General features: G+C 32.6%; 1 protein-coding gene and 1 non-coding gene across 6 annotated transcripts in view; both read right to left on the minus strand.

Moving 5' to 3' along the window:
* Positions 1-1,438: 1,438 nt before the first annotated feature.
* Positions 1,439-25,475, minus strand: part of SPOPL (speckle type BTB/POZ protein like) — a 59,476-nt gene continuing 35,439 nt past the window's right edge. For 3 of the 5 annotated variants that reach the window (XM_045558880.1, XM_045558878.1, XM_045558879.1), the window contains 10 exons: positions 20,814-20,951; positions 20,504-20,625; positions 20,077-20,228; positions 18,378-18,505; positions 12,722-12,899; positions 12,585-12,640; positions 10,979-11,101; positions 6,815-6,957; positions 6,670-6,723; positions 1,439-2,896 (listed from right to left, as the gene is read on the minus strand). In XM_045558880.1, coding sequence (XP_045414836.1) covers positions 2,752-2,896; positions 6,670-6,723; positions 6,815-6,957; positions 10,979-11,101; positions 12,585-12,640; positions 12,722-12,899; positions 18,378-18,505; positions 20,077-20,228; positions 20,504-20,625; positions 20,814-20,891 — 1,179 coding nt within the window. In that variant the 5' untranslated portion in view covers positions 20,892-20,951 and the 3' untranslated portion in view covers positions 1,439-2,751. Of the gene's footprint in view, positions 2,897-6,669; positions 6,724-6,814; positions 6,958-10,978; positions 11,102-12,584; positions 12,641-12,721; positions 12,900-18,377; positions 18,506-20,076; positions 20,229-20,503; positions 20,626-20,813; positions 20,952-25,475 lie in introns of those variants that run through there. The other 2 variants (XR_006736773.1, XM_045558881.1) reach the window with 2 other exon arrangements.
* Positions 24,338-24,398, minus strand: LOC123644232. Its single transcript, XR_006737051.1, has one exon. It is a non-coding gene; the product is annotated as a U7 small nuclear RNA (small nuclear RNA).

Genomic DNA, 25,475 nt, shown 5'->3' on the forward strand with positions numbered 1-25,475 from the left:
GTTTCTAAATCTTAGTCTAAAGAATAGTTATCCAATGATTATTTTTATAATACGTAATATTTAAAACCATTCACTACTTTCTACGGAAAAGCCCTGTTTAGGTGATAAAGGTAAAACAGGAACAGGCTGATAGTTTAAAAGGCTGGACAGAATCTGTGCCCATTTTGAAAACAATGTATGTAGTTTAAAAATGGAGGAGGGAGGCTATTAGAGCACTTACATCAGAACACAGTAACAGCTTTTTATCATTGCTTCAAGAACCCACAATACCAAAAATATACATAATAAATAAAAAAATAAATCAACTACCATATGATTTTGTTAGTATAATGGTAGGCATATTATCTGAAAAGTGGACATTTCTACAAAGATGGATATTCTTATAGCACAGTGTCTGACATTTTTGGTACAAAATGTGCCACCAAACTAAAAAAAAAAAACAAAACAAAACTACTTTATAATAAAATCCTTAAGATCTGCAATAAACACTAGAGTAAGTAAGAACAAGCTGAAATGTTCATTATATGGTATTACTGAAGTCACTATATAGATTCAAGCAGTGAATTAATTCACGATGTGCTGGTATGGTGTGCATTTGATATAAATGGATACATTAGTATGTCATTTTTGACAGATGACAAACAAAATTCTATAGCCTGAGGGAGTTTTTATTTTCTTATAAGACCCTGGCAAAATCTTAAAAGTGTGTATGTATGTATGTGTGTACATGTATTTTTAAAATTGTACATTGTAAACTTAACAGGCTCAATCTTATGGTGGAGTTAAGGAAGTCAAATTTCTACTTCTCATAACACTTTTACATAGGAAGAAGTCCATTACCAGGCAAGAATCTTTCTTCTATCCCAAGGGATTCTTCCAATTTCAAATTTAAGTTACCACAACAGTGACTCAAAGCTACACAGAAAGAAACAAAGATATCTGAAAATATGATCTTTTCAAACTGTAGTTCGTTGTGGATAACACTTATTTGACAGTGTTTGTTCAATGAATCATGAAATATGAATCATTCTTGATATACTAGAATTGCTTCAGTTAACACCTAAAAAGAGACACAAAAATAAAATCTATTTGAAAACCTCAAGCTTCATTTTTTTCTTTTGTCCTGAATTCAAAAATTAAATAAACAAATTATAAAAATGTTAATCTGGAGAATAAAGTTATGCATTCAAACTTATAGGCATATGCATTTTTTTCCAGTGACCCATTTCTTCCCTTGTGGTCAAATGTAAATGTTGTCTAAGAAGCATGTTGTCACTATCACAGTAAGTCAGACGTGGTGCCCTGACACTGGTCGCTCCTGCTTCTCCAGGACAATGCACCAGAACAGACTTCCATTAGAAACGCAACTATCAAACACTGAATGTGTGTATGTGTTTAAAGCTAAAATTCATTTATAATAAAGAACTGGCCCATGAAAAGCAGTTTATAAATAGTTTATCCTGTTCACATTATGCAGAATTTCAATATCATCCACAATGTTAGTACAGCAACTCAAACACAAAGGGGAAAACAAGGAGGTGGGGGGAGGTTCATAGTGTGGCCTGACATAGTCTAAGGGTTCTCTCCTTTAGTACGCATCTTCCATAGGCAAATGGTATCAGTTCATTGTTTGAAGGAGAGTAGACTATCCAGGATTCATTTACTGTTCAGGTGCCTTTTCCAAAGTGTGATAAAACAGGAGTAAATTCAATAATGAATCATCTGTAATCCAAACCAATTTAATTATAATCAAGGATATCTTTCTTATTTATTATCACAAACATCCCAGTTGCCTCCATCTGTCTTAAAAAACTCTCTCAAAAGTTAAGACACAATTAACTATACCTTATTAATTTCCTCAAAAGCAAAAAAATATATGTGCCATTCAGCATACAAAAGTTACACATTAAAAGTGCATATATATCTTTCTTAATTGGCCCACTCATTAAATTTACATTTGGTCATCCTTACTTTTAACAGAATTCTTCATATAAATGTAGGTCACTATAAATTAAAAAAAAAAATTACTTCCGCATAATACATGCTTTCTTCATGAAATCTAAACCTCAATCAGTTCTCAATCATTGTAAACTTGGATAAACCCACAGTTTGTAGGACAGTTAACATACATACAAACATCACAAATTTTACTAAAAATCTGGGCCAACTCATTGCATATTTGCCCCCTGAAATGAAAAATAAATTAGAATTGAAGCAGTGTATTGCCATAACTTACCTTGAAGGTAAGCAGGTTCTCCTATATTTATAGAAACTTAGACTGGAGAAGACATTACTGGTAATCTCCAACAAGTGCTTTTAAGGAGAACCTAGTTTTGAACTTTCAGATAGCGTAGGACAATCCCTATAAAATTCATTTTTCTTTCTCAAAATAATGGAAGATCCTTTTGAAACTTATTATCTTCAGATATCAATATTACTGCATTATGGAGCTAGTGCAATCCTGCATAGCCTTGGTCATAATGACAAGGCACAATAAAAAAATTAAAGTATTATATGAACAAGAGAAGTCATCAAAGATAATTTAAGGCCTTGAAGTGAATTAATCAGTCTAATTTAAAGCTGAAGAATAAACCATAAATTATCCACCTGAAATGTAAGCAATATGCTTTTCAGCTTCTGTTCTGTGGACAAAATAACAGAAACAACTCTTGCTTATGGTTTGTGTATTAGAATCCTTCTGGACCTGGAGGAGTAAAAGTCAATTCCATTTTTCTACTGTTCATGGAAGATTCAGGACTGTTTTAGCCGTTTGCGTGGAATGCCAAACTGTGGACACTGTGCAGATGCTAGTGCTCGGAAGGCTTCTGCTACTAAGTGAGGGTGAGACTGAATCATGGACTTCCACCCTGCTGTTTCCATTATGTCAGTTGCTTGGCTGAAAAATAAAATTAAGAGATGTTTACTAAAGAATACTTTTCAAAATGCATTGCTACATTGTCAATTAAGTTTTATAAATTTGTCTATTTCAAAATGTTTGAACACTGTCTACCTCTCTTGTGTATTCAAACCATTTGGCTTTATTAAAATATCATCTTTATCTGACTGTTTTTTTCTGTTACAACTATTAAATTTTTCTGGAAGTTCTACTCCCCTGAAGTATGTGAAACTTGTCTCCATAGTTCTACTGTCATTGTTACCATTTCTGTGCCAGCTTTTTCAAGAGCCCCTTTCTCTTCTTTTACCTACCTCTATTAAGGCAGGTTTTCTCTAGAGTTCAAACTTTTGCCTTCTGTTCTTCTCCCTTAACATGCATTATTCATTCTACCTCATGCATTCTTCATAATTTTAACTATCATATTCAATGATGATAACTATTAGTTTGTTAAATCATAGGCCTCCCAAAAGGTTTGTTTCCAACCACCTGCTCTTTTTACCTGGACGTGCCTCAAGACCCATATATTCAGGATTATCAGATGAGAACTCACCATCTATCACCCCAAACCCCATTTCTTCCCCACACATTTCCAATTAGCTGAAGCTTCCACCATCACCTAGTGATTCAAGTTAAAAACTGTGGAAACATCTGGACTCTGTCCTCTCCAGTCATCAAAACCCTAGCTTGAGGCTTGAAAGATGTCTTGAATCCCTGGGAAAGGCACATACCATCTCACATTTGGATTATTAAAACAGTCTCCTAAATTGTCTTCTAGTCTCCTATTCTGCTCCTCTCAAATCCAGCTTCCATAATGCTATCTTAGGAATATAAATATGGCTGTATCACACCCCTTTCTATTATTCCACATTGCCTATATCCAAGTCCTTTAGAAAGAAGAACGTGGCTCCTTATGGTTGGTTCCTTACTTCCCCTCTCTAGCTTTCTGCCTCCCACTTCCATGCTCTGGCATTTTATACTCTGATACTAAACTATTTATTGTGCTCTATGTACAACATGCTCTCACTGAGCAATCAAATAATTGCTTAAGCAACAAATCTAGCTACCCATCCTTGCCTCCTCTCTTCTCTCCCTTATACCACCCACCACCCAAATAATATCCATATATTATGGATTCTCCCTTCAAAATACTTCTTATATACTTTCATTGCTCTCTAGTCACACAGTCACCAATCAAGTTTAATTTCACTCATCTTTTGCCTGAACAACTCCAATAACTTTCCAACTGATCTACCTGTATTTAACCTTGTTCCTCAGCTAATACTGTCACCCCAACCTCCCCAGAATCCATTCTCTACCCTGCATGTAGAAAGATTGTTAAAAATGCAAACCTGATCAGGCCCCTCCCTAGGTGAAAACCCTTTATTAGATATCCATTACTCTTTGAATAACATCTAAAAGCCTAATGTTATTTTACATAGCCTTCCAAGGTCTGACCTCTGCCTACTCTCTCCAACTGCTTCTCATTACCTACACCTCCTCCCTTTCCTTCTCTCTCTCTCTCTCTCTCTCTCACACATGCACTCTCTCTCACACTCACACACACTCTATATTGCTTTTTCTCATCAACAATATTTTGCATATCCTTTTCCTGGGATATACTTTTCCTCCTCTCTGCCCTCTTCTTCACCAGGGTAACTCCTACCAATATTTCTGGCCTTCAGTTTTACAACAATTTCTTGAAAACGCTTCCTCTGACCCCTAGATTAGGTTAGGTCCCTTTACCATATGCTTCTATGGATATGCTATACATTCTTTCTCATACTTTATTACAACTGCCTGTTTAATCTGCTGCTAAACCATTAACTCTATGAAGGCAAAGAAAAGATCTGTGCTGGTCACCACTATATTCATCATACTGAGTAAACTGCTTTGGGAACTTATTGGACAATAAAATATAAGTACCTGTCAAATGAATGATCAACTGCTACTTTATTCTTCTATACTTTGGATCATGCTATACTTTCTGTCTGCAATGTTGGCTACTTCTTTCTTAGTTTTACTAACTCCTATTAATGCTTTAAGATTCAGTTTAGTCATCTCCTGAAAGCCATCCCTAAATTTCTAGGCTTATTCTTAGTCAAGTGCCTGTACCATAGCTTCCTCTATCATATTACTTATCATATTCTAATGAGTTGATATATAATCATATATTTATCTCCACTAGATAAATTTCTGAAGAGCAAGATTTTCCCTCAAAATTTTTTTTATATGTAGCACCCTAGCATTGTGCTTGAGACACAATAGATACTAGGTTAATATTTTTTGAACTAATAGTAGCTAACATCAATAAAGCAATTTTTTAAGTGAACAAATATTAAATTACCACTGTGCCATTATGTTTAAAATTTCAACTAGTTGTTTAGAATCACATAGATACTTCTTTAGTTACTTCTTAATATACCTGAGCTCTACATTTATTAATTCAATTAATAATTAGCTACTGAATGTCTGTATGTACAAAACAGCTTCTCCAGGAAGTATAAAATAAGCTAATTTTTTTGACATTGAAAAAGTTATATAATGTAAAGTATTTCCTTAGCAGAGTAAAACTATAGTTTGAAAGTGGCTAAGTACAAAATATCACGAAATTGTCATTTCTGCTAACATAGTATATTTTAAATTAAAAATTTTTTTTCTAGGATCCTACCACATACCATAATGAAATAATATTATCATATACTGACCAATATATAGGACAACCAATAATTTTAAAGTAATCATTACTTTTTACTTTTAGAAAACAAAATTCACAAACTTCAGAAATTCAGTTAACCAACTTTACATATATCAAAATAGACGAAAGCAATAGGGAATAATTAAGTCAACAAAATAATTTATTTTATTGACTTTAACACAATTCTTTTTTTTACTTTCTTATATCAACTTTTGATAATTTGGGAAAATGGAATTTAAGGGTTTATAGGCAAAACTGATAAAAGGTAGATGCAAAACCTTCAACCTGTCAACCCTTCCCTTTTTGATTTCAATTACAAAAAATAGAAAAGTCGCTAAAAATGGGAAGGGAAAAAAGTAGGGAATGATATATTCAGAAGATCCAGGCTTAGAAAGATATAGCAACTATCCAACTGTTATAGATTTACCAGGGAAAAGGAAAGATGAAATTGCTACCACTTTTGGAATATTAGCCAGCTAGCCTAAGACAGCATATGATGCAATCTACTTGGGCTAACCTAAGAAGCAGTGACTTAGCCTTCAAATGGAAAGGCTTTTTAAGCAAATCTGAAGGGTACATTCCTTACAGGATTAAATGACTATTTCCCACATTTTAATTTTTATTTATTTATTTATATTTTGAGGCAGGGCCTCACTATGTTGCCCAAACTGTTCTAGAACTCCTAGGCTCAAAGGATCCTCTCCTCTTAGCCTCCCAAGTAGCTGGGATTACAGGCATGTGACACTGCGACTGGCTTTCCCACATTTTTAGAAATGCTTTCTGAAGGGGCAGGGGCTAGCTCTCTAGCAGTCCTTATAATACTTGGACTCAGCTATATATCACATGGCATACGTGCTTAAGAAATGAGAGCATTTATCACAGTTAGCATGAGAAGCTGATCTACAAGGGAGCATAACCTCAGGAATCCACTAAGTAGTCAAATTTTTTTTTTAAATAACTGGCAGTTTGCTTCAAAAATTAACATCTGGATTCATACTTATTTTAAATGAACAAAAGGCTATGCAAACAATTTCATTTAAGCAGATCAACTTTAAGTCAGAAACTGATGTCATCTTACTTGCTGTTCCAGTTTTTCCCATCTTTACACCCAAGTTGTCGAAGTACACTGCACCTGCATTGAAGATTTAAACACACTTAACAAAAAAGTCCAGTGAAAAAATGTTGAAGGTGTCATACCCACTGAAATTATAAGCATAGCTTACCTATTTATAAAATCTATGGCTTGTGCTTTCAACTGTTCTGCACTGTGCAAATCTGCAAGGACAAGGGTATCAGCAACATTTTCTACTGAGAGGTTACTACACAAAGCTTCTTCACACATGACCTTCAGCCGTTCCAGTGCATACTATCCAAAAAGAAAACAACCGTTAAACATTTACTACAACTAAGTTTCCAAATACATGATATATTTGTAACTTAGAAAATAAAGCTAAAGCAGATTATCTTTAACAAAGGTTACTTTAAAATTCTTTAAGTCATTGTTTCAACCTAATAGAAAGAAAATATGCATGAATGCATTCAGGAGAAAGACTACTTTTCTTTAGGGAATTTCAATTTGCATAACCATAAAATAGAGGGTATTTTTAAAGTAGGGTTTATGCTAAAAAAACTACATTATTACTCAATATTGTTTTTTTTTTGCTTTACTTTGTTTATTTCTCATTAGTAGAGATACCTCCAAGTTGCATAATCATTTTTTGTGAATTTTTTTTTAATTTCAGCTTATTATGGGGGTACAAAAGTTCAGGTTATATATATTGCCCATGTCCCGCCCATCCCCCCAAGTCAGAGCTTCAAGCATGTCCATTCCCCAGACAGTGCACATCGCACTCATCATGTAGTTATACCCCCATACTCTCCCCCCACCCCCATCTCCCCGATCAATATTCTTAATGAGTATATTTCTCTTCTCTACTATTTCAAACACAAGAATATATCACCCAGTACAATGCAAGTTGTCACCACTCAGTCTGAAAGAATGAATTCATTATAATGCTAAAAAGATCATATTCACAATCACTAAAAATTCTTGCATTTAATAGTATATATGTTACATAACATCTTTAGTAGATTTACTGAGGTATAACTGATATACAGTAAAGTGCACATAAAGTTCATACTTTGAGAAGTTCATGCCACCATAAAACCATCAATTCAACATATTAATAGTAAATGTACCAATCATCCCCCAAAAGTTTCCTCCTACCCCTTTGTAATCCTTCCCTCTTACCCTACCCCAGCCAATACCTCTGATATGCTTTCTATCACTATACATTAATTGGCATTTTCTGGAGTTTTCTATAAAGGGAATCATATAATATATACTCATTTTAATCTGGCTCTTCCATTCAGTATGATTGAGATTCATGCATGTCACTGCTTATATATCAAGTTCAATCCTTTTTATTCCATCATATATAGATATCACAATGTAGTCATCCATTCACCTTTTGGTGAACATCTGGTTTGTTTCCAGTTCTTAGCTATTAAAAATAAAGCTGCCAGGAACACTCATGTACAAGTCTTTGTATATGCTTTCTTTTCTCTTGCCTAAAAACCTAAAAGTGGACTCACTGGTTCATAGGTTAAATTTATATTTAACTTTTTAAGAAACTGCCAAATGGTTTACCAAAGTGGTTGTACCATTTTACTTTCCCATTAGCAGTGTATGAGGGTCCTAATTCTTCCACAACCAACCTTGACAACACTTAGTATGGTCTTTGTAATTTTAGCCATTAAATTGGTACACAGAAGTATCTCACGATGGTTTTAATTTACATTTTCCTAATGACTTTGATATGTTGAGTATCTTTTAATGTATTTCATTGACATTATTTCAGAAACTGCTAAAATATTGTCCATTTTTAGAAATAATGTTTTTTATTTTATTTTTTTCAATTTGTATTGATACATAATAATTATTCATGAAGTACATGTTATATTTTGATACAAGCATATAACATATAATGATCAAATCAGAGTAATTGGGACATGATTCACCTGAAACATTTATCATTACAAGGATGTGGAAACAACCCAAGTGCCCGTCAATTCGTGAGTGGATTACTAAAATTTGGTGTATGTATACAATGGAATATTACTGAATTATAAGAAATGACAGCGATCTAGTACCTCTTATATTTTCCTGGATTGAGCTTGAGCCCATTATCCTCAGTGAAGTATCGGAAGATCAGAGGAATACTCTCCACATGTACTCGCCGTCAAATTGGTACTAACTGATCAACACTATGGTGCTCACATGGTAGTAATATTCTCCAGGAATTAGGGGGTGTAGGGGGCGCAAACTCACAACTAATGGTCACAGACATGGTGAGCATTGTAGAGGGAAAGGGTATGCCTCTAAACTTTGCTTGGGTGAGGCAAAGACATAAAATGTAACCAGATGATATCTGCACTTCAGTGTTTATTGCAGCATTATTCACAATGGCTAAAATGTGGAATCAGCTTAAGTGTTTATCAAGGGACGAATGGATAAAAAAGGTGTGGTGTATGTACACAACAGAATATCATTTAGCCATGAAAAAGAAGGAAATTTTGTCATTTGCAGAAACATAGATGGATCTGGAGGACATTATTTTAAGTGAAATAAACCAGGCACAGAAAGACAAATATTGCATTTTCACACTCACATATGGGACCTAAAAAAAAATTGATCTCAAGGAGGTAGTGAATAGAATGGTGGCTACTAGAGATTGGGAAGAGAAATAACATTTTCTTATAATTGAGTTTTTGGAGTTCTTTATACAGTCTGAATACAATAGTCAGATATATTCTGGATAAAAGTTGTTCCTCAGATTTGCACTGGGCAAATATTTTATTCTCCTATGCCTTTTGAAGAAAAATAGTTTAAAATTTTATTACAGTTCATTTTATCATTTTTTTCTTTTATGGATCAGGTTTTTTGGTGTAAAAGCTAAGAAATCTTTGCCTGACCCAACATCAAAAAGATTTTCTCTTAAGTTTTCTTTCAGAAGTTTTAAATCTTTAGGTTCATGATTCATTTTGCATTACTTTTTGTATCTGGTGTGAGGAACGTTCCAAAGTTCATTTTTTACACATAGGGGTATTCTGTTATTCCTACACCATTTTGTTGAAGACTGTCCTTTCTCCAATGAATTGGCTTTGTACTTTTGTCAAAAATTAAATATCCACATATATTAATATGAGGGCCTATTTTTGTACTCTCTATTTCATTATTTGTCTGTCTTGACACCAATACAACACTGCCTTAATAACTGAAGTCCTATAGTAAGTCTTGATATCAGGCAGTGTTAGTCCTTTAATCTTCATTTCCAAAGTTATTTCATCATTCTATATCCTTGCACTTACATGTACATTTTTACATCAGCTTGTCAACGTCTTAAAAAAAAAAAAGCCACTAGGATTTTGATAGGGACACTTGATTATACTACCAATTTTAAAGAGAATCAACATTTTAACAATTTGAGACTTTCAATCCATGAACAAGACTTATCTTTCCACTTATTTAGGTTTTTTTGAATTTCTTTTAGCATTATTTTATAATTTTCAATATTAAACATCTTTTGTCAGATTTATGTCAATGTATTTAATATTTTTGATGCTATTGTAAATGGTGTTTTTTAATTTAAACTTTTATTGAGATAGTTGTAGATTCAAGTAGTTTTACAAAATAATAGATCCATATATACTTGGTCCAGTTTCCCCCAATGGTAACATTTTTCAAGTGGTGTGTATATACACACACACAAGCACATAATCCATTTATCTACATGCACATATATGTGTGCTTTATATATCAAATATGCTTTTAGGATTGAGAACCACTGGTTTTGAGATTCTCTGATATTTTTATGGTTTCATTAATTTTAAGAAATCACCAAAAGAGTATTATAAAATTGTTAACATTTTTTCTGTTTCTCTTGTCATATTAAAAAATAAATCTATGAATATAGAGAATTAAATTATACAAAATACCCAATATTTTCTCGTTTTTTAAAAAGATCATGCACTATGCCTTAAAACTAAGAATACCTGAAAATTACAATAAGTTGTATATGCCATTGTGTGTGTTCTATAAAAGGGAATAAATAAATATACACTCAAAACTAATGAGTTTTCAGTTTAATCTCCCATGGGGGAAAAATCACTTCTTCTTGGCTCAAGATATTTTTATATCTTGTGGATTGTTTTAAAAAATCTCATTTCCATATTATCCCACTATATGCTACTTCATAAAACTCTGAGGAGCCATCTATAAATAGTAGAGATTAATTCAAGTTATTTGAAGTTTTCATTTGATGATTGCTTTCTACATACATCAATCTTGAGGATATTTTTCAGTTCTTTAAGACCTAATTACTTACTTTGTCTGCAGCTGCCAACAAGTTGTCAGCCATTTTGTCAAGGTTTGGTGCTTTCCCTGTGTAAACGAATCTCATCATTTCTTTAAATACCTCAGGGTCTAAATCATTTATTTCCACTCGATTCTGATATTGAAAACAACACACAAAAAAACTTAGAGAAAATACACACACAAATGAACCAAAGTGAATCTCTGACAGTAATTTAAAAGCCCCAAATCTACACTAAAATAAGTTTATAACACAAATACACACATGCAGATATTTCTAAAATCTAGGTAAGTAAATCTTCATTAAGGTAATAAGGCAAAGTGAAGTAGGCAAGTGTAAGAAGCAAGAAGCATATATTGTGTGAGAGATGGGAACCGTGACCAGCTGTAGAGCCCATACCCTGATACTTGGACCAAGCCAAGTACTACCATGTGGGAGTATAAGCCCCAATTTCTCATTAAAGAGCTTAAAAACAAACAAACAACACTGTAGGCCAAACAAAATGCATCTGTGTTCAGTTTCTGACATCTGTCCTAAAGGATAATGGCTATGAACTTTTTCTTTGCTGAATTCCTAGGTCCTAACACAATGACTAAGACCTATGACCAACAGTTCTATTCCCAACATTAAGCAAAAGGTAGGTCCAGGTATTTCAGACAATAACAGAGCTCACTACCTCAGAACTCTCCCTTTTGCAAAAATGGGATGTATTCTTATATACTGGCACTTCCTTGCTAACTTGAAACATACTCAAGTCCAAAGAGGACTAGTACTTTTTTATTTCTTTATCTTTGCATTTGGTTTCTCTCTTGAGATCAATGAAGCTAAATGTCTAACTCTAAACAACAACAAATTTTTCTGACCCTTTGCTGCCAGTAACATCTGAAACCACTGATGTCTTCCCCACTTGGAAGTGACCAGAAGGCTGATCACAGCACGTTCTCTGACCAACCGGCTATTTTATTGCAGCCTCTAGTTCTGCAGAAAGAATTAAGCTGGACCACATGAATAAACTCTGGAGTTGTCTAACTGGAGCCCTAAGGCTCACATGTTATGCAACCAGCAATGCCTCAGCCTCTGATCTCTAACATAACTACATTTCGAGATGACAGGTGAAAGAGAATCATCTGCAAGAGCCAAATAGGTAATATCTTGATAATAGCTAGTGTACAATAATGCTGATGTAATCTATGTCCATTGTGTTAAATCTAATAAATATCCTTTTATCTTAGTAATCAAAAGAATGTAGACATTATTTTTGTTGCTAAAAAATGAATTCCAAAATCAACCCACAAATTCTAGAAAGGGGCAATATACATCTTAACCAGAGACCTCTCAAATAGTTATCGACCAGAACAGTCCTTCTAGGTAACAACTACCCATTTACTTACCTACCAGAGAGGCATAAAAGTAGCTGTTACTTGGAATATTCACTGAGCATCCACATTGAGCTACATCCACTGTTCTATTATAGAACACATTTTTCTCCTTATCTATTTGTTTCTAAAATTTTTCCCTACTTACCACCGTATGAGATCATGCACCATTGCTTTTAAAATATACATTCCACTATTTTACATTTGTAGAAATTAAATATTAGCCTTTAAGCCATGTTTACCTTTTTGCTTTCTTCCATTTCATGTTCAAACATTGCATTAAAAACAGGGGATCGAGCTGTAATAAGATTAAGCATCATTATTTTACATATAAACTTATCTTAGAAAATGTACTATATTACCCCAAAATAGAAAGTACCTGCAAGCACAGATTTATGAGCTTTAAATTCTTTTCCTCTCACAAAGAAACTGCAATCTGTAAATCTTGTGTTTTCCCAGAGATTTCCTAAATCTTCTGCTAGTCGACATTCAGGCACCTTCAAAGTATTTGTATTAGTATGTCCTGATATATTTACTGAATCTTGGACCACACTCACCTAATAAAAAAGGGACAGCAAGAGAAACATTTTCACAAAATAATATCAATAATTAGTAAGTCTAAACTTAATTTTTTTATGTTTAAGATCATTTCGATAATTCAATGTATTCTTGATCAAAAATCCTATTATATGGGAAATGAATTTAAGGATACAATTTAAAAGAGAAATATAATTTAAAAAGCTAGAAACAATATAGATCTTTTTTCAATAGTGACATTTTATGTAAATGAATGGTTTACCAATTGACTGGAATGTCTGATTATTAAAGTAATTACAAAAAATAATTCTCAACAGAAAAGCCACAATATGATGTAAATTCAAACAAAGAGAAGACATTTTTGTACAGAGAGGAAGAAATTCCTTTATTTTTTCATGCTTCAGATTTGGTAACATTTATATTTTATACTATGTACAATAAACATAGTATAAAGCTCTTAATAACTTTTTACAATATAAAAACAGGTTATAAAACTACAGTCTACGATATGTAAATTGAAAATTTTTAAAGAGTTATTCCTACATGTTTCAACTCTAGTAAAATTGAGTTAAATACACAGTACAATTGATTTAAATTTTAAGGAACAAACATTCCCACAAAAGCAATTGCAATTATTAAAGTTCACAAAAATCTTTTATGGAAAATCAATAAGAGCAATATAAATATAATTTAGTTCTATTTGTACACTTTTTATTTACCTATGAAATAATCAGTAAAGTTGGTATTATTACAGTACTTTTATGTAGATTCCAACATAATATGGATTAAATTATCTCCCATTAAAGATGACTATATACTGAATAAATCCTAACACATTATTCGTAAGTCTTGCTTGTGTACCACCACCTTTAAGAAAAGGTATTCTACTATGTTATTGGAAATTTCATATTACATTTAATAAATTAAAAAAATAATATCTCAACTAGTAAAGCAAATGTTTCAGAGTAAATGAGCCTTTTAGAAAAACAATAAACAAAAAGTGCTCCATTAGTTATCTATTCTTTTAAGTTTTGGGGACATTTGTTATGAAACAATAGATAGCTGCATTCATTTAAAAACATTTCATAAGGTTTTTATTAAATAAAAGTATAAATAAGGACACACATAAACAAAGTAAACTATGTAGAAAATATAAATTAGAAATGGGTAAATCAGACCAAACTACTAACATGTGAAACATAAAGTATAATAATGGTTCAGGGTAAAATATTTAGAGTATTAAGTCTTAGAAGTACCAGTTCACTCAAATATACAAACATATATCTTCTGTGAATGAATGGACACTTCTAAAGAAAAATTGGAAAATCTTAATCTTTTAGAGCATATTTTTATTAATTACATTTCCCCCCCAACTTGCACGTTAACACTTTGAAATCATATGTGTCACAGAAATCATAAAATTCATCTTATTTTATAAAGAGATTTCAAAGTGAGATCAAGACAAGGTAAATCACACTGCTAGTTAGTAGCAAAGGAAGACTAGATCTAAATCTCCAGTTTCCTTTTTTATGGATTTTTGTACAAAACAATACTTTTCTGGTATTATTTAAAATTAGTAGTAAATTACTTTAACATTTTATGATCAAAAAGCAATCATCACAACAATCTTGTGAGATGTTTTTCTAAACAGGGGAGACAAGATATTATGTACCTATATAAATGTACCAATAAAGGTTCTCCTATCCTATAGTTTTTAATCACTCAAATTATCTCTAAAATTTTAATAGCTACAAAGTAGAAAAAAAATTCACCATTCCTTACCTGATTATAACCTAGTGATATAGAAACCAAAAATCTGTTCAATGACTTAAAGTATGCACTGGAGTTATAAAAATGTGATGATATAATTAATTTAGGAAAGGATTTCTTAAATTCTATTTATTGTCTCTTACACTGTTTAAAAATAACATAATTAATGTAAAAATTTGGCAAAAAATCAAGTGATAAAAGAAATAAAAAGTTAAAACAGACATTATTGGGCATAGTTATTGATGTCATATTTGTATTTTGTATAAGCAATCATTTCAGAACAATTTATAGTACTGACATGCCTGTCTACATAGTATTATCACAGCAACCACTAATTTTAACTAAGACACATAATTAACGGTTCATATTCTAAAGTGTATCCAAGGGGCTATTTATGGAGCAGAAATTAATGATCTAATTAAAAATTGATAGGAAATGAATTCTGATTATTTTTTTGATACCTATAATTTTAAAAAAATGATAAAAACTTAGTTTTCTCTGTCACGTATTCAAATATAGGTAATAAACACTCTTACTGAATGGAACCCAGAATAAAAAATTCAGGAAAAAGGCTGAGATTCTTTCCTGAGGTCAAATTTGCTCTTCTTTAAAAATTAAAAAAAGGAAAAGTGCACAATACTCAAAATTGTCAAATGTCACAAAGTAAAGCCTCAAACTCATTTGACATCCCTTTTTCATATTTGCTTTTGACTCAACCCCAAGAACATAATTGAGACTGAAGATGAATATCTGAGGGATCTAATCAATTCTGTGACTATGCTGAAAATTTGGGTCTCCTCTCATGTGGAACTAAGGTAACTACTGGTTCCAATTTTTAAAAATCTGAATATTCCAGCTAATTCTAAAAGCCAGGAATATCCAAAGCTGCACAGTACTACAATTTTGCCACTCTAATCAACTGCCTAACCACCCCCGCACTGGCTCTAAAGTGAGAAACTTTTAACAGTCCAATATCACGTTAGCTTCTAGAATAGAGGGTCTTAGACTTTTTTTTACTTTCATAGAGAAGTGTCATTTTTAAAAATCTGGTGACAGAAACAGGGTAGTCAACTTTTCATTTTGCCAAGGTTTTTTTTAGAAAATAAAACCCAACTTCCACCCACTATCACAAGTAACAGAAGGACTATCTGCTATGGTTTGAATGTGTCCCCCAAAGTTCATATGTTGCAAATTTAATCCCCGATGCCATAGTGTTGAGAAGTGGGACCTTTCAGAGGTGATTAGGTCATGAGGGCTCTGCCCTCATAAAGGGACTAATGCCTTTATTGAGAGAGTAGGTCTATTTAAATGAGTTCTGATATCTTCTATGCTATAATGCAACAAAAAGTGCCTTACTAGATCCAGCCTCAATCATGGACTTTCCAGCCTTCAGAACCATAAGCCAAAAAATTTCTGTTCTTCATAAATTACCCAGTCTCAAGTATTCTATTATAGCAACACAAAATGGTCTAAGACACTATCTTAGCAAAAGAAAAACAGGATGGGAAAAAAGATGTGTCCTTAAAAATAAATTAGTTTAACTTTATGAAAATCTCATTATTGTATTTTATCTGTGCATATGTATTTTTCTGTATATCATAGAATGGCATGGGTTTGTAGACTATATTAGAGTATTTAAAATCTGTCAGATTTCAAAAGATGAATTAATCTAACCAGTGTTTTATTTTTCCGACTTATTCCTCAATTCCTGTTTTCTATGCCACTTTAGGAGAAAGAGGGCAGAGCTGTTTACACTGCTAGAAATCTCTGTCTATGTCTGGTCACTTCGACGAGTGTATGGAACTTGTAAGATTTAGCTATGTTTTGCACAAAAAGGGTAGCCCCCAACTGCCTTACCTGTCTACAGCACCACTTGCAGGGGAGGGAGAGGAGGCAGTTTCTTTAGGTAGGGCAGTGCAATGCTTCCTCCTCTTCTGCAAGCAGTGCTGGAGATGCTGTAGAAGGAAGGGCATCTGTGAGAGGGATGGAAGAAACGATGGAGGGCATGAAGAATGTTGGTTAGAAGTATTTTTTGCCCACCTATGCTAAATATGGTGCCTGGGTATAAAAGTCTATATCAGTTAAAAAAAAATGTATACTTCAGGATCTAAAAATGAATCTGATCAATGCCAACTTAAAAATGCATGTCATGATGGGTTTATTTTTAGAGGGCCACTAGTGTGTATAATCTAGCATATGGATACTAAACATACTTCAAAAATACATATCAAAAAAAGGTCTTAAATTTAATTTCAGCCTTAATTCTGAATTTCTTGGTTGTCTAGGTTCCGGAACAATATACTTAGAAAAATATCTGTAAACCCTTTTTCAATCTAAAAAAAACCCGAGTATTTTCTAAAAAGGTTCATTCACAAAAAAAAAAAAAAAAAAAAAAAAAAAAAAAACTAGCCACGGTCAGTATTTTTAAAACTCTTAGATGACATTTTTAAAAATTAACATGTTAAAAATTCTAGAAGATTCTACATTAGGGTGCTAAAATGTTAAATAGCATAACATATTTATATAGAGTACTACTTAGAATATCTGCCCATTGGCAACAAATGATTTAGTTTGTTTTTTTTTCCCTAAATTATTTAATGATAAGCCTTGCTGCTCAAGAGACTTGTGGTATGTGCTTTGTTAACCAAGTAATTGTATTCATAACAAATTCATCATACAGTTCATTTAACTTGTCTAGCTGAAAATAAGATGCACTACATAGTCTCCAGGGCCATATTTCAATTATTCTTCTGACGTAACATAATGTCATACAATTAGTTTGTAATCTTTCCAAGAAATTTTACACATTTACTATAAAGAGATTAAAGCTAATTTAGTAGTAGTTAAGCAGTAATCATATTTCTAAGAGATAATAATCTGCTGAAATATATTTAATCTTGAGTTTACTTAATCATAACCTTTTCAACTGGTTTTCTCATATAAATTATCAACAGCCTTAAACATTTCAATAAAACTGTTACTGATGTATATTCTCTATAAACTGTATCGTTAACATATCATCTGTGAATTCACTCCAAAGAGGATTCTTAAAAATTCATATAGGTAAAAGTCCTTGACAGTAACAATGACAAAAGTAAATCCAAACCTCAAATTAAAACAAATCTTAAGTATAAATTATTGTCAAAAGCAATGCTAGCAACTTTCAAAGTATATCATTTTATGTATATAAACATACCTCATAAGTTTGTCAACAGACACGGTCATATCTTAAAAGCTGAAGAACTATTTCTTAGAATGCTATTTGATTAAATTAATCCAGTTGCCTGAATAGTCAGAAAGCTTCCTAATCTTTTTCAGATATTTTTGGATTCAAGCTGATAACTCTAAGAAATAATGTTTAATATGATCAATCTGAAAATTTTTAAAAATTGACCATTTCTGCAAAGTTATTAAGAAGATAATACTTACAAATGTTCATATAAAGACATCCACAGTCTTTTCAAGAGGAAGGAATTAGTATGTAGTAGCATAATTGTGCATATAATTTTTAGCCAGAGATATGACAAAATTTTTTCAGACTGGGCCACCATATTGATTTGTAAAACAATCTCGTCAGCTTTTTCTGATCAAGAATTTACAAATGAAACCTGATGAAATTATACCAATTACTTAATTTTTAAAGTATACCCAATATTAATCAAGTTTATACTTTTGCCATTATCACTAAATGTAACCATGGAGTTCTTTAGAGTAAAAAATGTACCCACCTCACAAAATAATGTAAGCTTGTCATCTGGTAAAAGACCATTAGCTTCATCAAGCAAAAAATCCCTTCTAATGAATTTCTTAAAACCCCAGTCCTTCCCTTGCACAAATCGATATGCTCTTTGGCTTTCTGGTGGAAAACAGAACAGTAGTTTAAATAAAACAAGTATCCAAGAGACACGTTTCTTAATCATAACCCAGTTAAATAAAATGTACAGACATAAAAGTTGGCCAATAAATCCATTATAAAATTATAGATATTTGTGTTCATAAATAAAATATTATAAGAGTTAAGTTAGATAGAAACAGATCAGTCCACATGGTTACTCAAATTTTGGCCATTGTCAATGAGCTGAATTTCAGACTTCTGAATCTCTAAGTAGAAAAGCCAGATCAAATCTATGGAGAAGGAAGAGATCTTTTTAAAAACCTAGGCCCTAAAAAACAATGAAATAGGGCCAAAGTATGTTGGTATAGGCATACTATTCATCATCTAACATCAGAATCTGGTAAGAAACATACATCTCATTTTCCAATTCTCCCTATAAAAATGGATGCTCTAAGTCAGTAAGACATCTTTTAAGCTTTCCTGGCACATCCATCCCACTGATTTAAGTTTTACTCAACTAAGAAAAATCCATTAACTGGTGAAAAAGCTAAATGAAGTTCTTTATCATTCCTAAGTCTCTGGACATAATCCCCTCCCCCCTAAAAAAAATTTCCACTGAAGTCCAAAAGATGTTTTTAGTATAATTTGTGAAAGATTTAACAAATATCTGAAGTAAATGTTTCAAATGTCTAAATTACTGTACAACAACTATATACTATACAATAAACAAGATCCTCTATAGAAAGTATTCACCATCTGTTATACAAAAAATAAAAGATGGAAAGAAAGCCAGCAATAAATCTAAATGAAGTACACTCCACTATCCTAAAGGTGACACAAGGTGAAAATATGAATTACTTTGGCAGTAAAAGATCTTATTTAAAAACATGTGTGTGGAGGTGTTTTTGTAATCAAGTTATTTGATTCTGTGATTCACTTCTAAAAAATATTTAAAATTTAATTTGGCAGCTCAAGAGATATTTTCCTACTATGCATAATGTATATTTCCTACAATACTCTTCTATTATGAAGCTCTGGGCTACAATATTTCAGCAGGCTATATATATGTGAATCTTGGACTGAATTTAATAGACCCTGAAACTAAGAAATAATTTTTGCATTGAACATTCCCTTTCAGTTAGTGCTCAGTCCATGGCTCAGAAAATTCCAGTGACAAAATATCAGGGCATTCCATCTCCTTCTCATTGTTCTTCAGATTTTATTACTTGGCAAAAAAGGCAAGGGAGAAGAGAAATCTTTCCTGAACATATATTATATATGCCAGGCACTGAACCAGGCACCTTGCCTAAACAGCAACTATTTTTCTAGTTAGATGTCATTTTAGGACATGAAGAAGTTAAATTTTAATATTATTAATTACTTTTGCATGTTTTAGTAAGTTTAAGACTTAGTAAAACAATTATAGCTCTACAACTGAATTTAAAATTAAATAATGGTCAAATTAAATAATTTAGATTAAGCAGATTTTACTTAAAAAAAAAAAAAAGAAACCAACTTTTCTAGGTAAAGGTACCGAAGTTACAGCATACAGTTACACAGAGACTTCTACACTCAGTTTGCAAATCACTTACCCATTGCTTTTGTTTCTTCCCTTTTGGCATTCAGAAGGGAAAATTTGAATTTTGCTCGAACTTCACTTTTGGGGCAGCTGACTAAAAGCAAATATAAGGACAAGTAGTCTTTACTTTCATCATCTAATCCCTTTGGGTTTACCCTCAGGCACCTAAAATAAAACAATAAGCTCACATGGAGGAATATTTGAAGCATTCAAAAGAGAAAGGCAATACTAAAATCATTTGTTAATATCACAAACAACACTCCTGTCAATATCCCCACAGTTCTATACAATTCTCCATACTATTAGGAATGTGTTACCAATCTAATATAAAATTAGACTAATACCTAATCAGGAACAACAATAATAATAATCAAACCACAAGTAGCTGATGGTCACATCAAAAACAAAAAACAAAAATCCAAAGCACACAAAAATCTTACCATTTCATTTTGTCATTCGGGCCAGATGAAAATGTTGAACTTTTTAACACTTCACCCATTTCCTCTCGACAAAAACTGAAGTTATTAATGGTCCACATGTAGGAAAATTTTACTACTTTAACCTAAGAGATTCAGAAAACCACATTTATAACGATGACTCTTATGCTTTTAACTTGTCACATGTTAAATACTCTATGATCCACTCTTCTAATATTTCTAATATCTATGCCAAAGTATTTCATAATAATGTTCTTAAAATACTGTAAATTTTATAAGTGACATAAAGTAAGGAATTTTTAACAGCATGTACCTGTGTATAACACCAGCTTTCTGCTATAGGACCAGTAGACATATCTCCAGGTAGAGGTGGGGTGGGTTCTCGAGACATTGCCACTTTACTGCAGTCTTTTAGAATTTATGCAGTATCCTACAAAGTTGAGTACTTTGCCTATAAAATAAAGAAATTTGATTAACTGATCATAAAGTCTAGCAGCATCAAGATGGAAGATGTGTTTAAACAGTCACAAAACAATTACTATCCTAAATTAGGTTATAAGGAAACGTGAGAATTTCAAATAATTTTTAAGAACTGAAATCATAAGCTTTTGTAACGTATAATACTTGAAACCTAAACAAACAATATTTATAGATAAGACATTATTTTGTCAAGACACGTTTTCCAAAATATCACAAATCAAAAATAACATATAACTTAAGAGTAGGATCATAAACATAAAATCACAAAGTGTCACAGAAACTTAAAGACATCAATTAATATCTGACTCAGCTTCCTTCTTCTTTTCATTGATAGATCCATGAAAACCAAAAAGTCTGCAAAGTTAGAACTAGAAATATTAGTCACTCATCTGTCAGACTTCAGAAGTTTTCATGGAGTAAAACACAGAATAGGATATGATAGGCAATGCTGTGTAAGAATTATATATAGATTTCCACAAAAGTCTACATCTATCTCAGACGAACAGGTACTCTGATAAGATTGCATTCCTATCAAAGTGTTTCTTACTGAGAGGTACTATATTATGAAATTTCCTCCTAGTTAGCTGTTCTTGTACTACATCCATTTGGATGCATAAATAACTCCTCATAACCTAGCCAGGATATTAGTGACTAGATGATTTTGTTTTGCAACTTGGAAAGTCTATAAAAGAAAGAGACAAAATCAGAATGAGCTAGGTAAGCAGTGTACTTTTCAGGAGCAAGAAGGTTTCCAGATTACATTACAACATAGGGACTCAAGTCTGAGAATTCTTTTTTTCATTTAAGAATAATTAATAAGGGAAGAAAACCGCATGAATCCTATGGAAAAAAACTACTAGGGAAAAGAAAGGGGGACTCTACCCAAAATGGAAAGGAAAATATTTTCTCTATCTTTATATTCCATTCAACAGTAGCATAAGATGAGCAAAGACTGAAGAAAGCTGCCTGAAAGACACACAGAAATAAAAATAGCTATGAAAGATATGAAAACATTTAAAACTACAAATGAAGAAACAGTAAAAATATGTACTAGAAATAAGGAATACATTTAACACTGGGGGAAAAATCATATCAGTATAAAGATTCCCTAGAATCAGAGAAAAAACTACTTTAAAAAAAAGGTAACAGATATTGAAGACTGAGAGCACAACAGAAATACTCAACAGATAACTAACTGCTCTGGAAGGGACTAAAACAAATGGAAGAGTAGTTATAAATCAAAGATAACAGAAGCACACTCTCCTGAGCTGAATAAAGAACTTGATCTATATAGATGAGCTCCATAGTAACCAAAAGAAGAAACCACCACACATAGTTCTGCGAAATTCAAAATGAGAAAAAAATGTTATAAGCACAAATGTTCCTTTAAATCAACAAAAATCAAGCCTAAGGAAAACAATAATTACTATAGACTTCTAAGGGGAAAGAGGCTACAGCACAAGAATTTTACACTGTATCTTTTTTTTTTCATTTCCAGATGTGCAAAATATGTATGCCACTCTCACAGCTATAGGAGATAAATTCACTCAAGTTATTATATTTTCCAGCTAAAGACAGATGAATCAAAAAGAGAAACAAACATAAAAACCCCATGGAGAAGTTCCGATTTTTATACCACTTAAATTCATAATGTTTTGAAACTGAATGGACATGTCAAAAATAATCCTTAAAAGACTATGACAAAATAAATTAACTATTAAGTAAAACTATGAGATAACAGAATTATTCTAAAGGCACAAAATCAGTGAGCCCAGGACATAGTTTTGAAACATATAAATGTAAAAAAGGAAGACATTCATCTGGTTCTTATAATCAAGAAACAGCTGATTCAAATCAGCAGCCAAGTTTGGTGAAAAACCCCTCCAATTCATATGATACACATATTTACTAAGTAGCTACTATTTATAATACACTCTTCAAGCTCAGGAAACATGTTAGTGCAAAAACACACAACAGGTAAATAATTAAGCAGGGAAGGAAACCACAGTAAACAAAATTAAAAGCAAATAAAAGAAAAATAGGATGGAGTAATTGCTATGCAATAGCTGAAAATCCTTCAATTAGATAGTAGGGAGGCTACTTTAGATAGGGTAATCAGTTAAGGCTTTTCTGAAGAGTTAATATTTGAGTTGAGACCTAAGAGATAAAATAAAAATAACAGAAATAAGTCAAAGGAAGTGTTTGTAAGGGAGGAGAAAGCATAGGAAGTACAAATGCCAGAAAGAATTTGAGGATACTTCAGAAAGAGAAAGGCATACATGTGGTTGATGTCACTGAAGAATTTTAAGTAGGAGAAAAACAGTGTAATTTATAGAGTAGTAAGATCAGAATGACAGCTTTTAGGGAATAATCTGGCAATAAAGGATGGGGAAGAATAAAGGTAGGAAAACAAATTAGGAGGCTATTAAGAATGGTCTGAGGAGAGATAATGGTGACGGAATAATATGATATGCCAGTAGAGAAGGGGGAAGTGGTCCCATGGATTGAAGACAGTATCTTAGAATAGAATTTGTGAGGGCTTAAAATTAAAAGGAGAAATCAAGGATAGCTCCTAGTTTGGGACTTGAGCAACTGGGAAGATGACAATGCTATACACTAAGATGGGGAAGATAGGGACAAGTATAGGAATTTGAGGGACCTGGGGGATTCAGTTTCAATAAAGTGATATATGAAACATCAGAAAATACTTCAAATAGAACAATTTTTAAATAATCCTTTATGATTAGATTGTTTGTGTAATTTCCCTTTTCAGCGATGGAATCCATATTGTTGCACTCACCCAAATGCATTTACAACTCACATACAAAGTGAGTTCCTATCATGTGATGTAACTGCAGCACAACACAATGAGCTGGGGAATCAGCAAGGAAGCCAGGATGACAACATTGGGAATATTCTTAGAAGCACTTAAAAGTCAACAATCAGCTTTAAAGAAGTGAAGAAGAGTGATGTTGCTTAAACAAGCAAGAATAGGGGGGATAAATGGTGGAAGAAAATAAGAGTGCCTTAAAGAAAAGTGTACACAATTCATTTTACGTTTAATGTTCATTAAACATTACAAATTGCCACTTTAAATACAAATTATTCATTTCTACATAAAAAGGAGGTATTTCTCTTAAATACCTCCAGGTGCTATTGTCAATTCCCTTCATAAACTAGAAATGGGTATTCATTTACTTTATCTGAAAACAGCAGTATGCAGATAGTCCCAACAGCTGAGATCACTAAGAGTACTGTCATTTTAAGAGATACTGGTAGCCTACCCCTACCCACAATTTTTAACAGCTTTACTGAGGTATAATTTTTTTTTGTTGTTTTTTTTTTTACTTTTATTTTTTTGGTCTTCCAGTGAGGACCAAAAACCTGCTAGACAAATTCTAAAAGAACTGTAACACTTACTGAGGTATAATTTACGTGTAACGAAATTCACCCATCACAAAAGTACAGATCAGTGATTTTTTTAGTGATGTCATATAATTGTGCACCAATCAGCACAATGTAATTTTAGAATACTTTCATCATTCCAAAAATCTCTTTCTACTCCAAGCCAAGGCAACCACTAACCTGCTTTCTATAGTTATGCCTTATCTACAAATTTCATGAAAATAGAATTGTACAATATGCAGTCTTATGTATGCCTTCTGCCTTTTTTTCTATTTGTTTCTTTGCATGTCTCAATTTTGGGTTGAAAGCTGGACATTTTAGTTGATATACTATAATAATTCTGGATTCTGATTTTTCCATGGGTTGTTTTCTTTTTAGGAAGTTGCCTAAACTTAACTGCAGTTATTTGTCTCACCATATTGTGTGGCGGCTGATGTCTCTGTTTAGTTTTTTTATTCTTTTCTTTTTTTCCCCTGGCTAGTTGTCCCTTTGCCTTCAAACTGAGTTTGGTAATTGTACCTGATAAATCCGTAGGTTTATCACTACCCTCCCTTCAGCCCCAAATCAAGTCCACCCCATCTGGCAGCAAAGCTGCTGTTTTTCCCAGCAAGCCTCAGGCTGGCAATACTACCAATGATGCATACTGAGCTGGAAGCAGAAATAGGTACAGAAACATGAGTTGAATATTTCTTTTATTAAATAAATGTACTAAAAGAGTAATGATTATTAGATTTATCTACTAGGAAAATCTCTAGTAATATATGAGAGGGCCTTGTCCTGGTCAATACTTTTCTCAGTGACTCTAAAGAAAGTTGATAAAATAAACCATCATGACCAATCTCAAAAACAATAAACCAAGAAAAATATTTGCAATGCATATAGCACATAAAACTAATTTCCCTAATAAGTAAAGAATTTCTGCAAATTAGAAAAAAAGCTTGACTGGGTGGCTCATGCCTGTAGTCCCACCTATTCAGGAGGCTGAGGCAGAAGGATTACTGGAGCCTAGGAGCATAAGGCTACAGCGAGCTCATGTACTCTAGTCCCGGCAACAGAGCAAGACCCTATCTCAAAAAAACAAAGATAAAGT

The sequence above is a fragment of the Lemur catta genome, chromosome 8 (assembly GCF_020740605.2).
Source record: "Lemur catta isolate mLemCat1 chromosome 8, mLemCat1.pri, whole genome shotgun sequence".
Taxonomy (NCBI): domain Eukaryota; kingdom Metazoa; phylum Chordata; class Mammalia; order Primates; family Lemuridae; genus Lemur; species Lemur catta.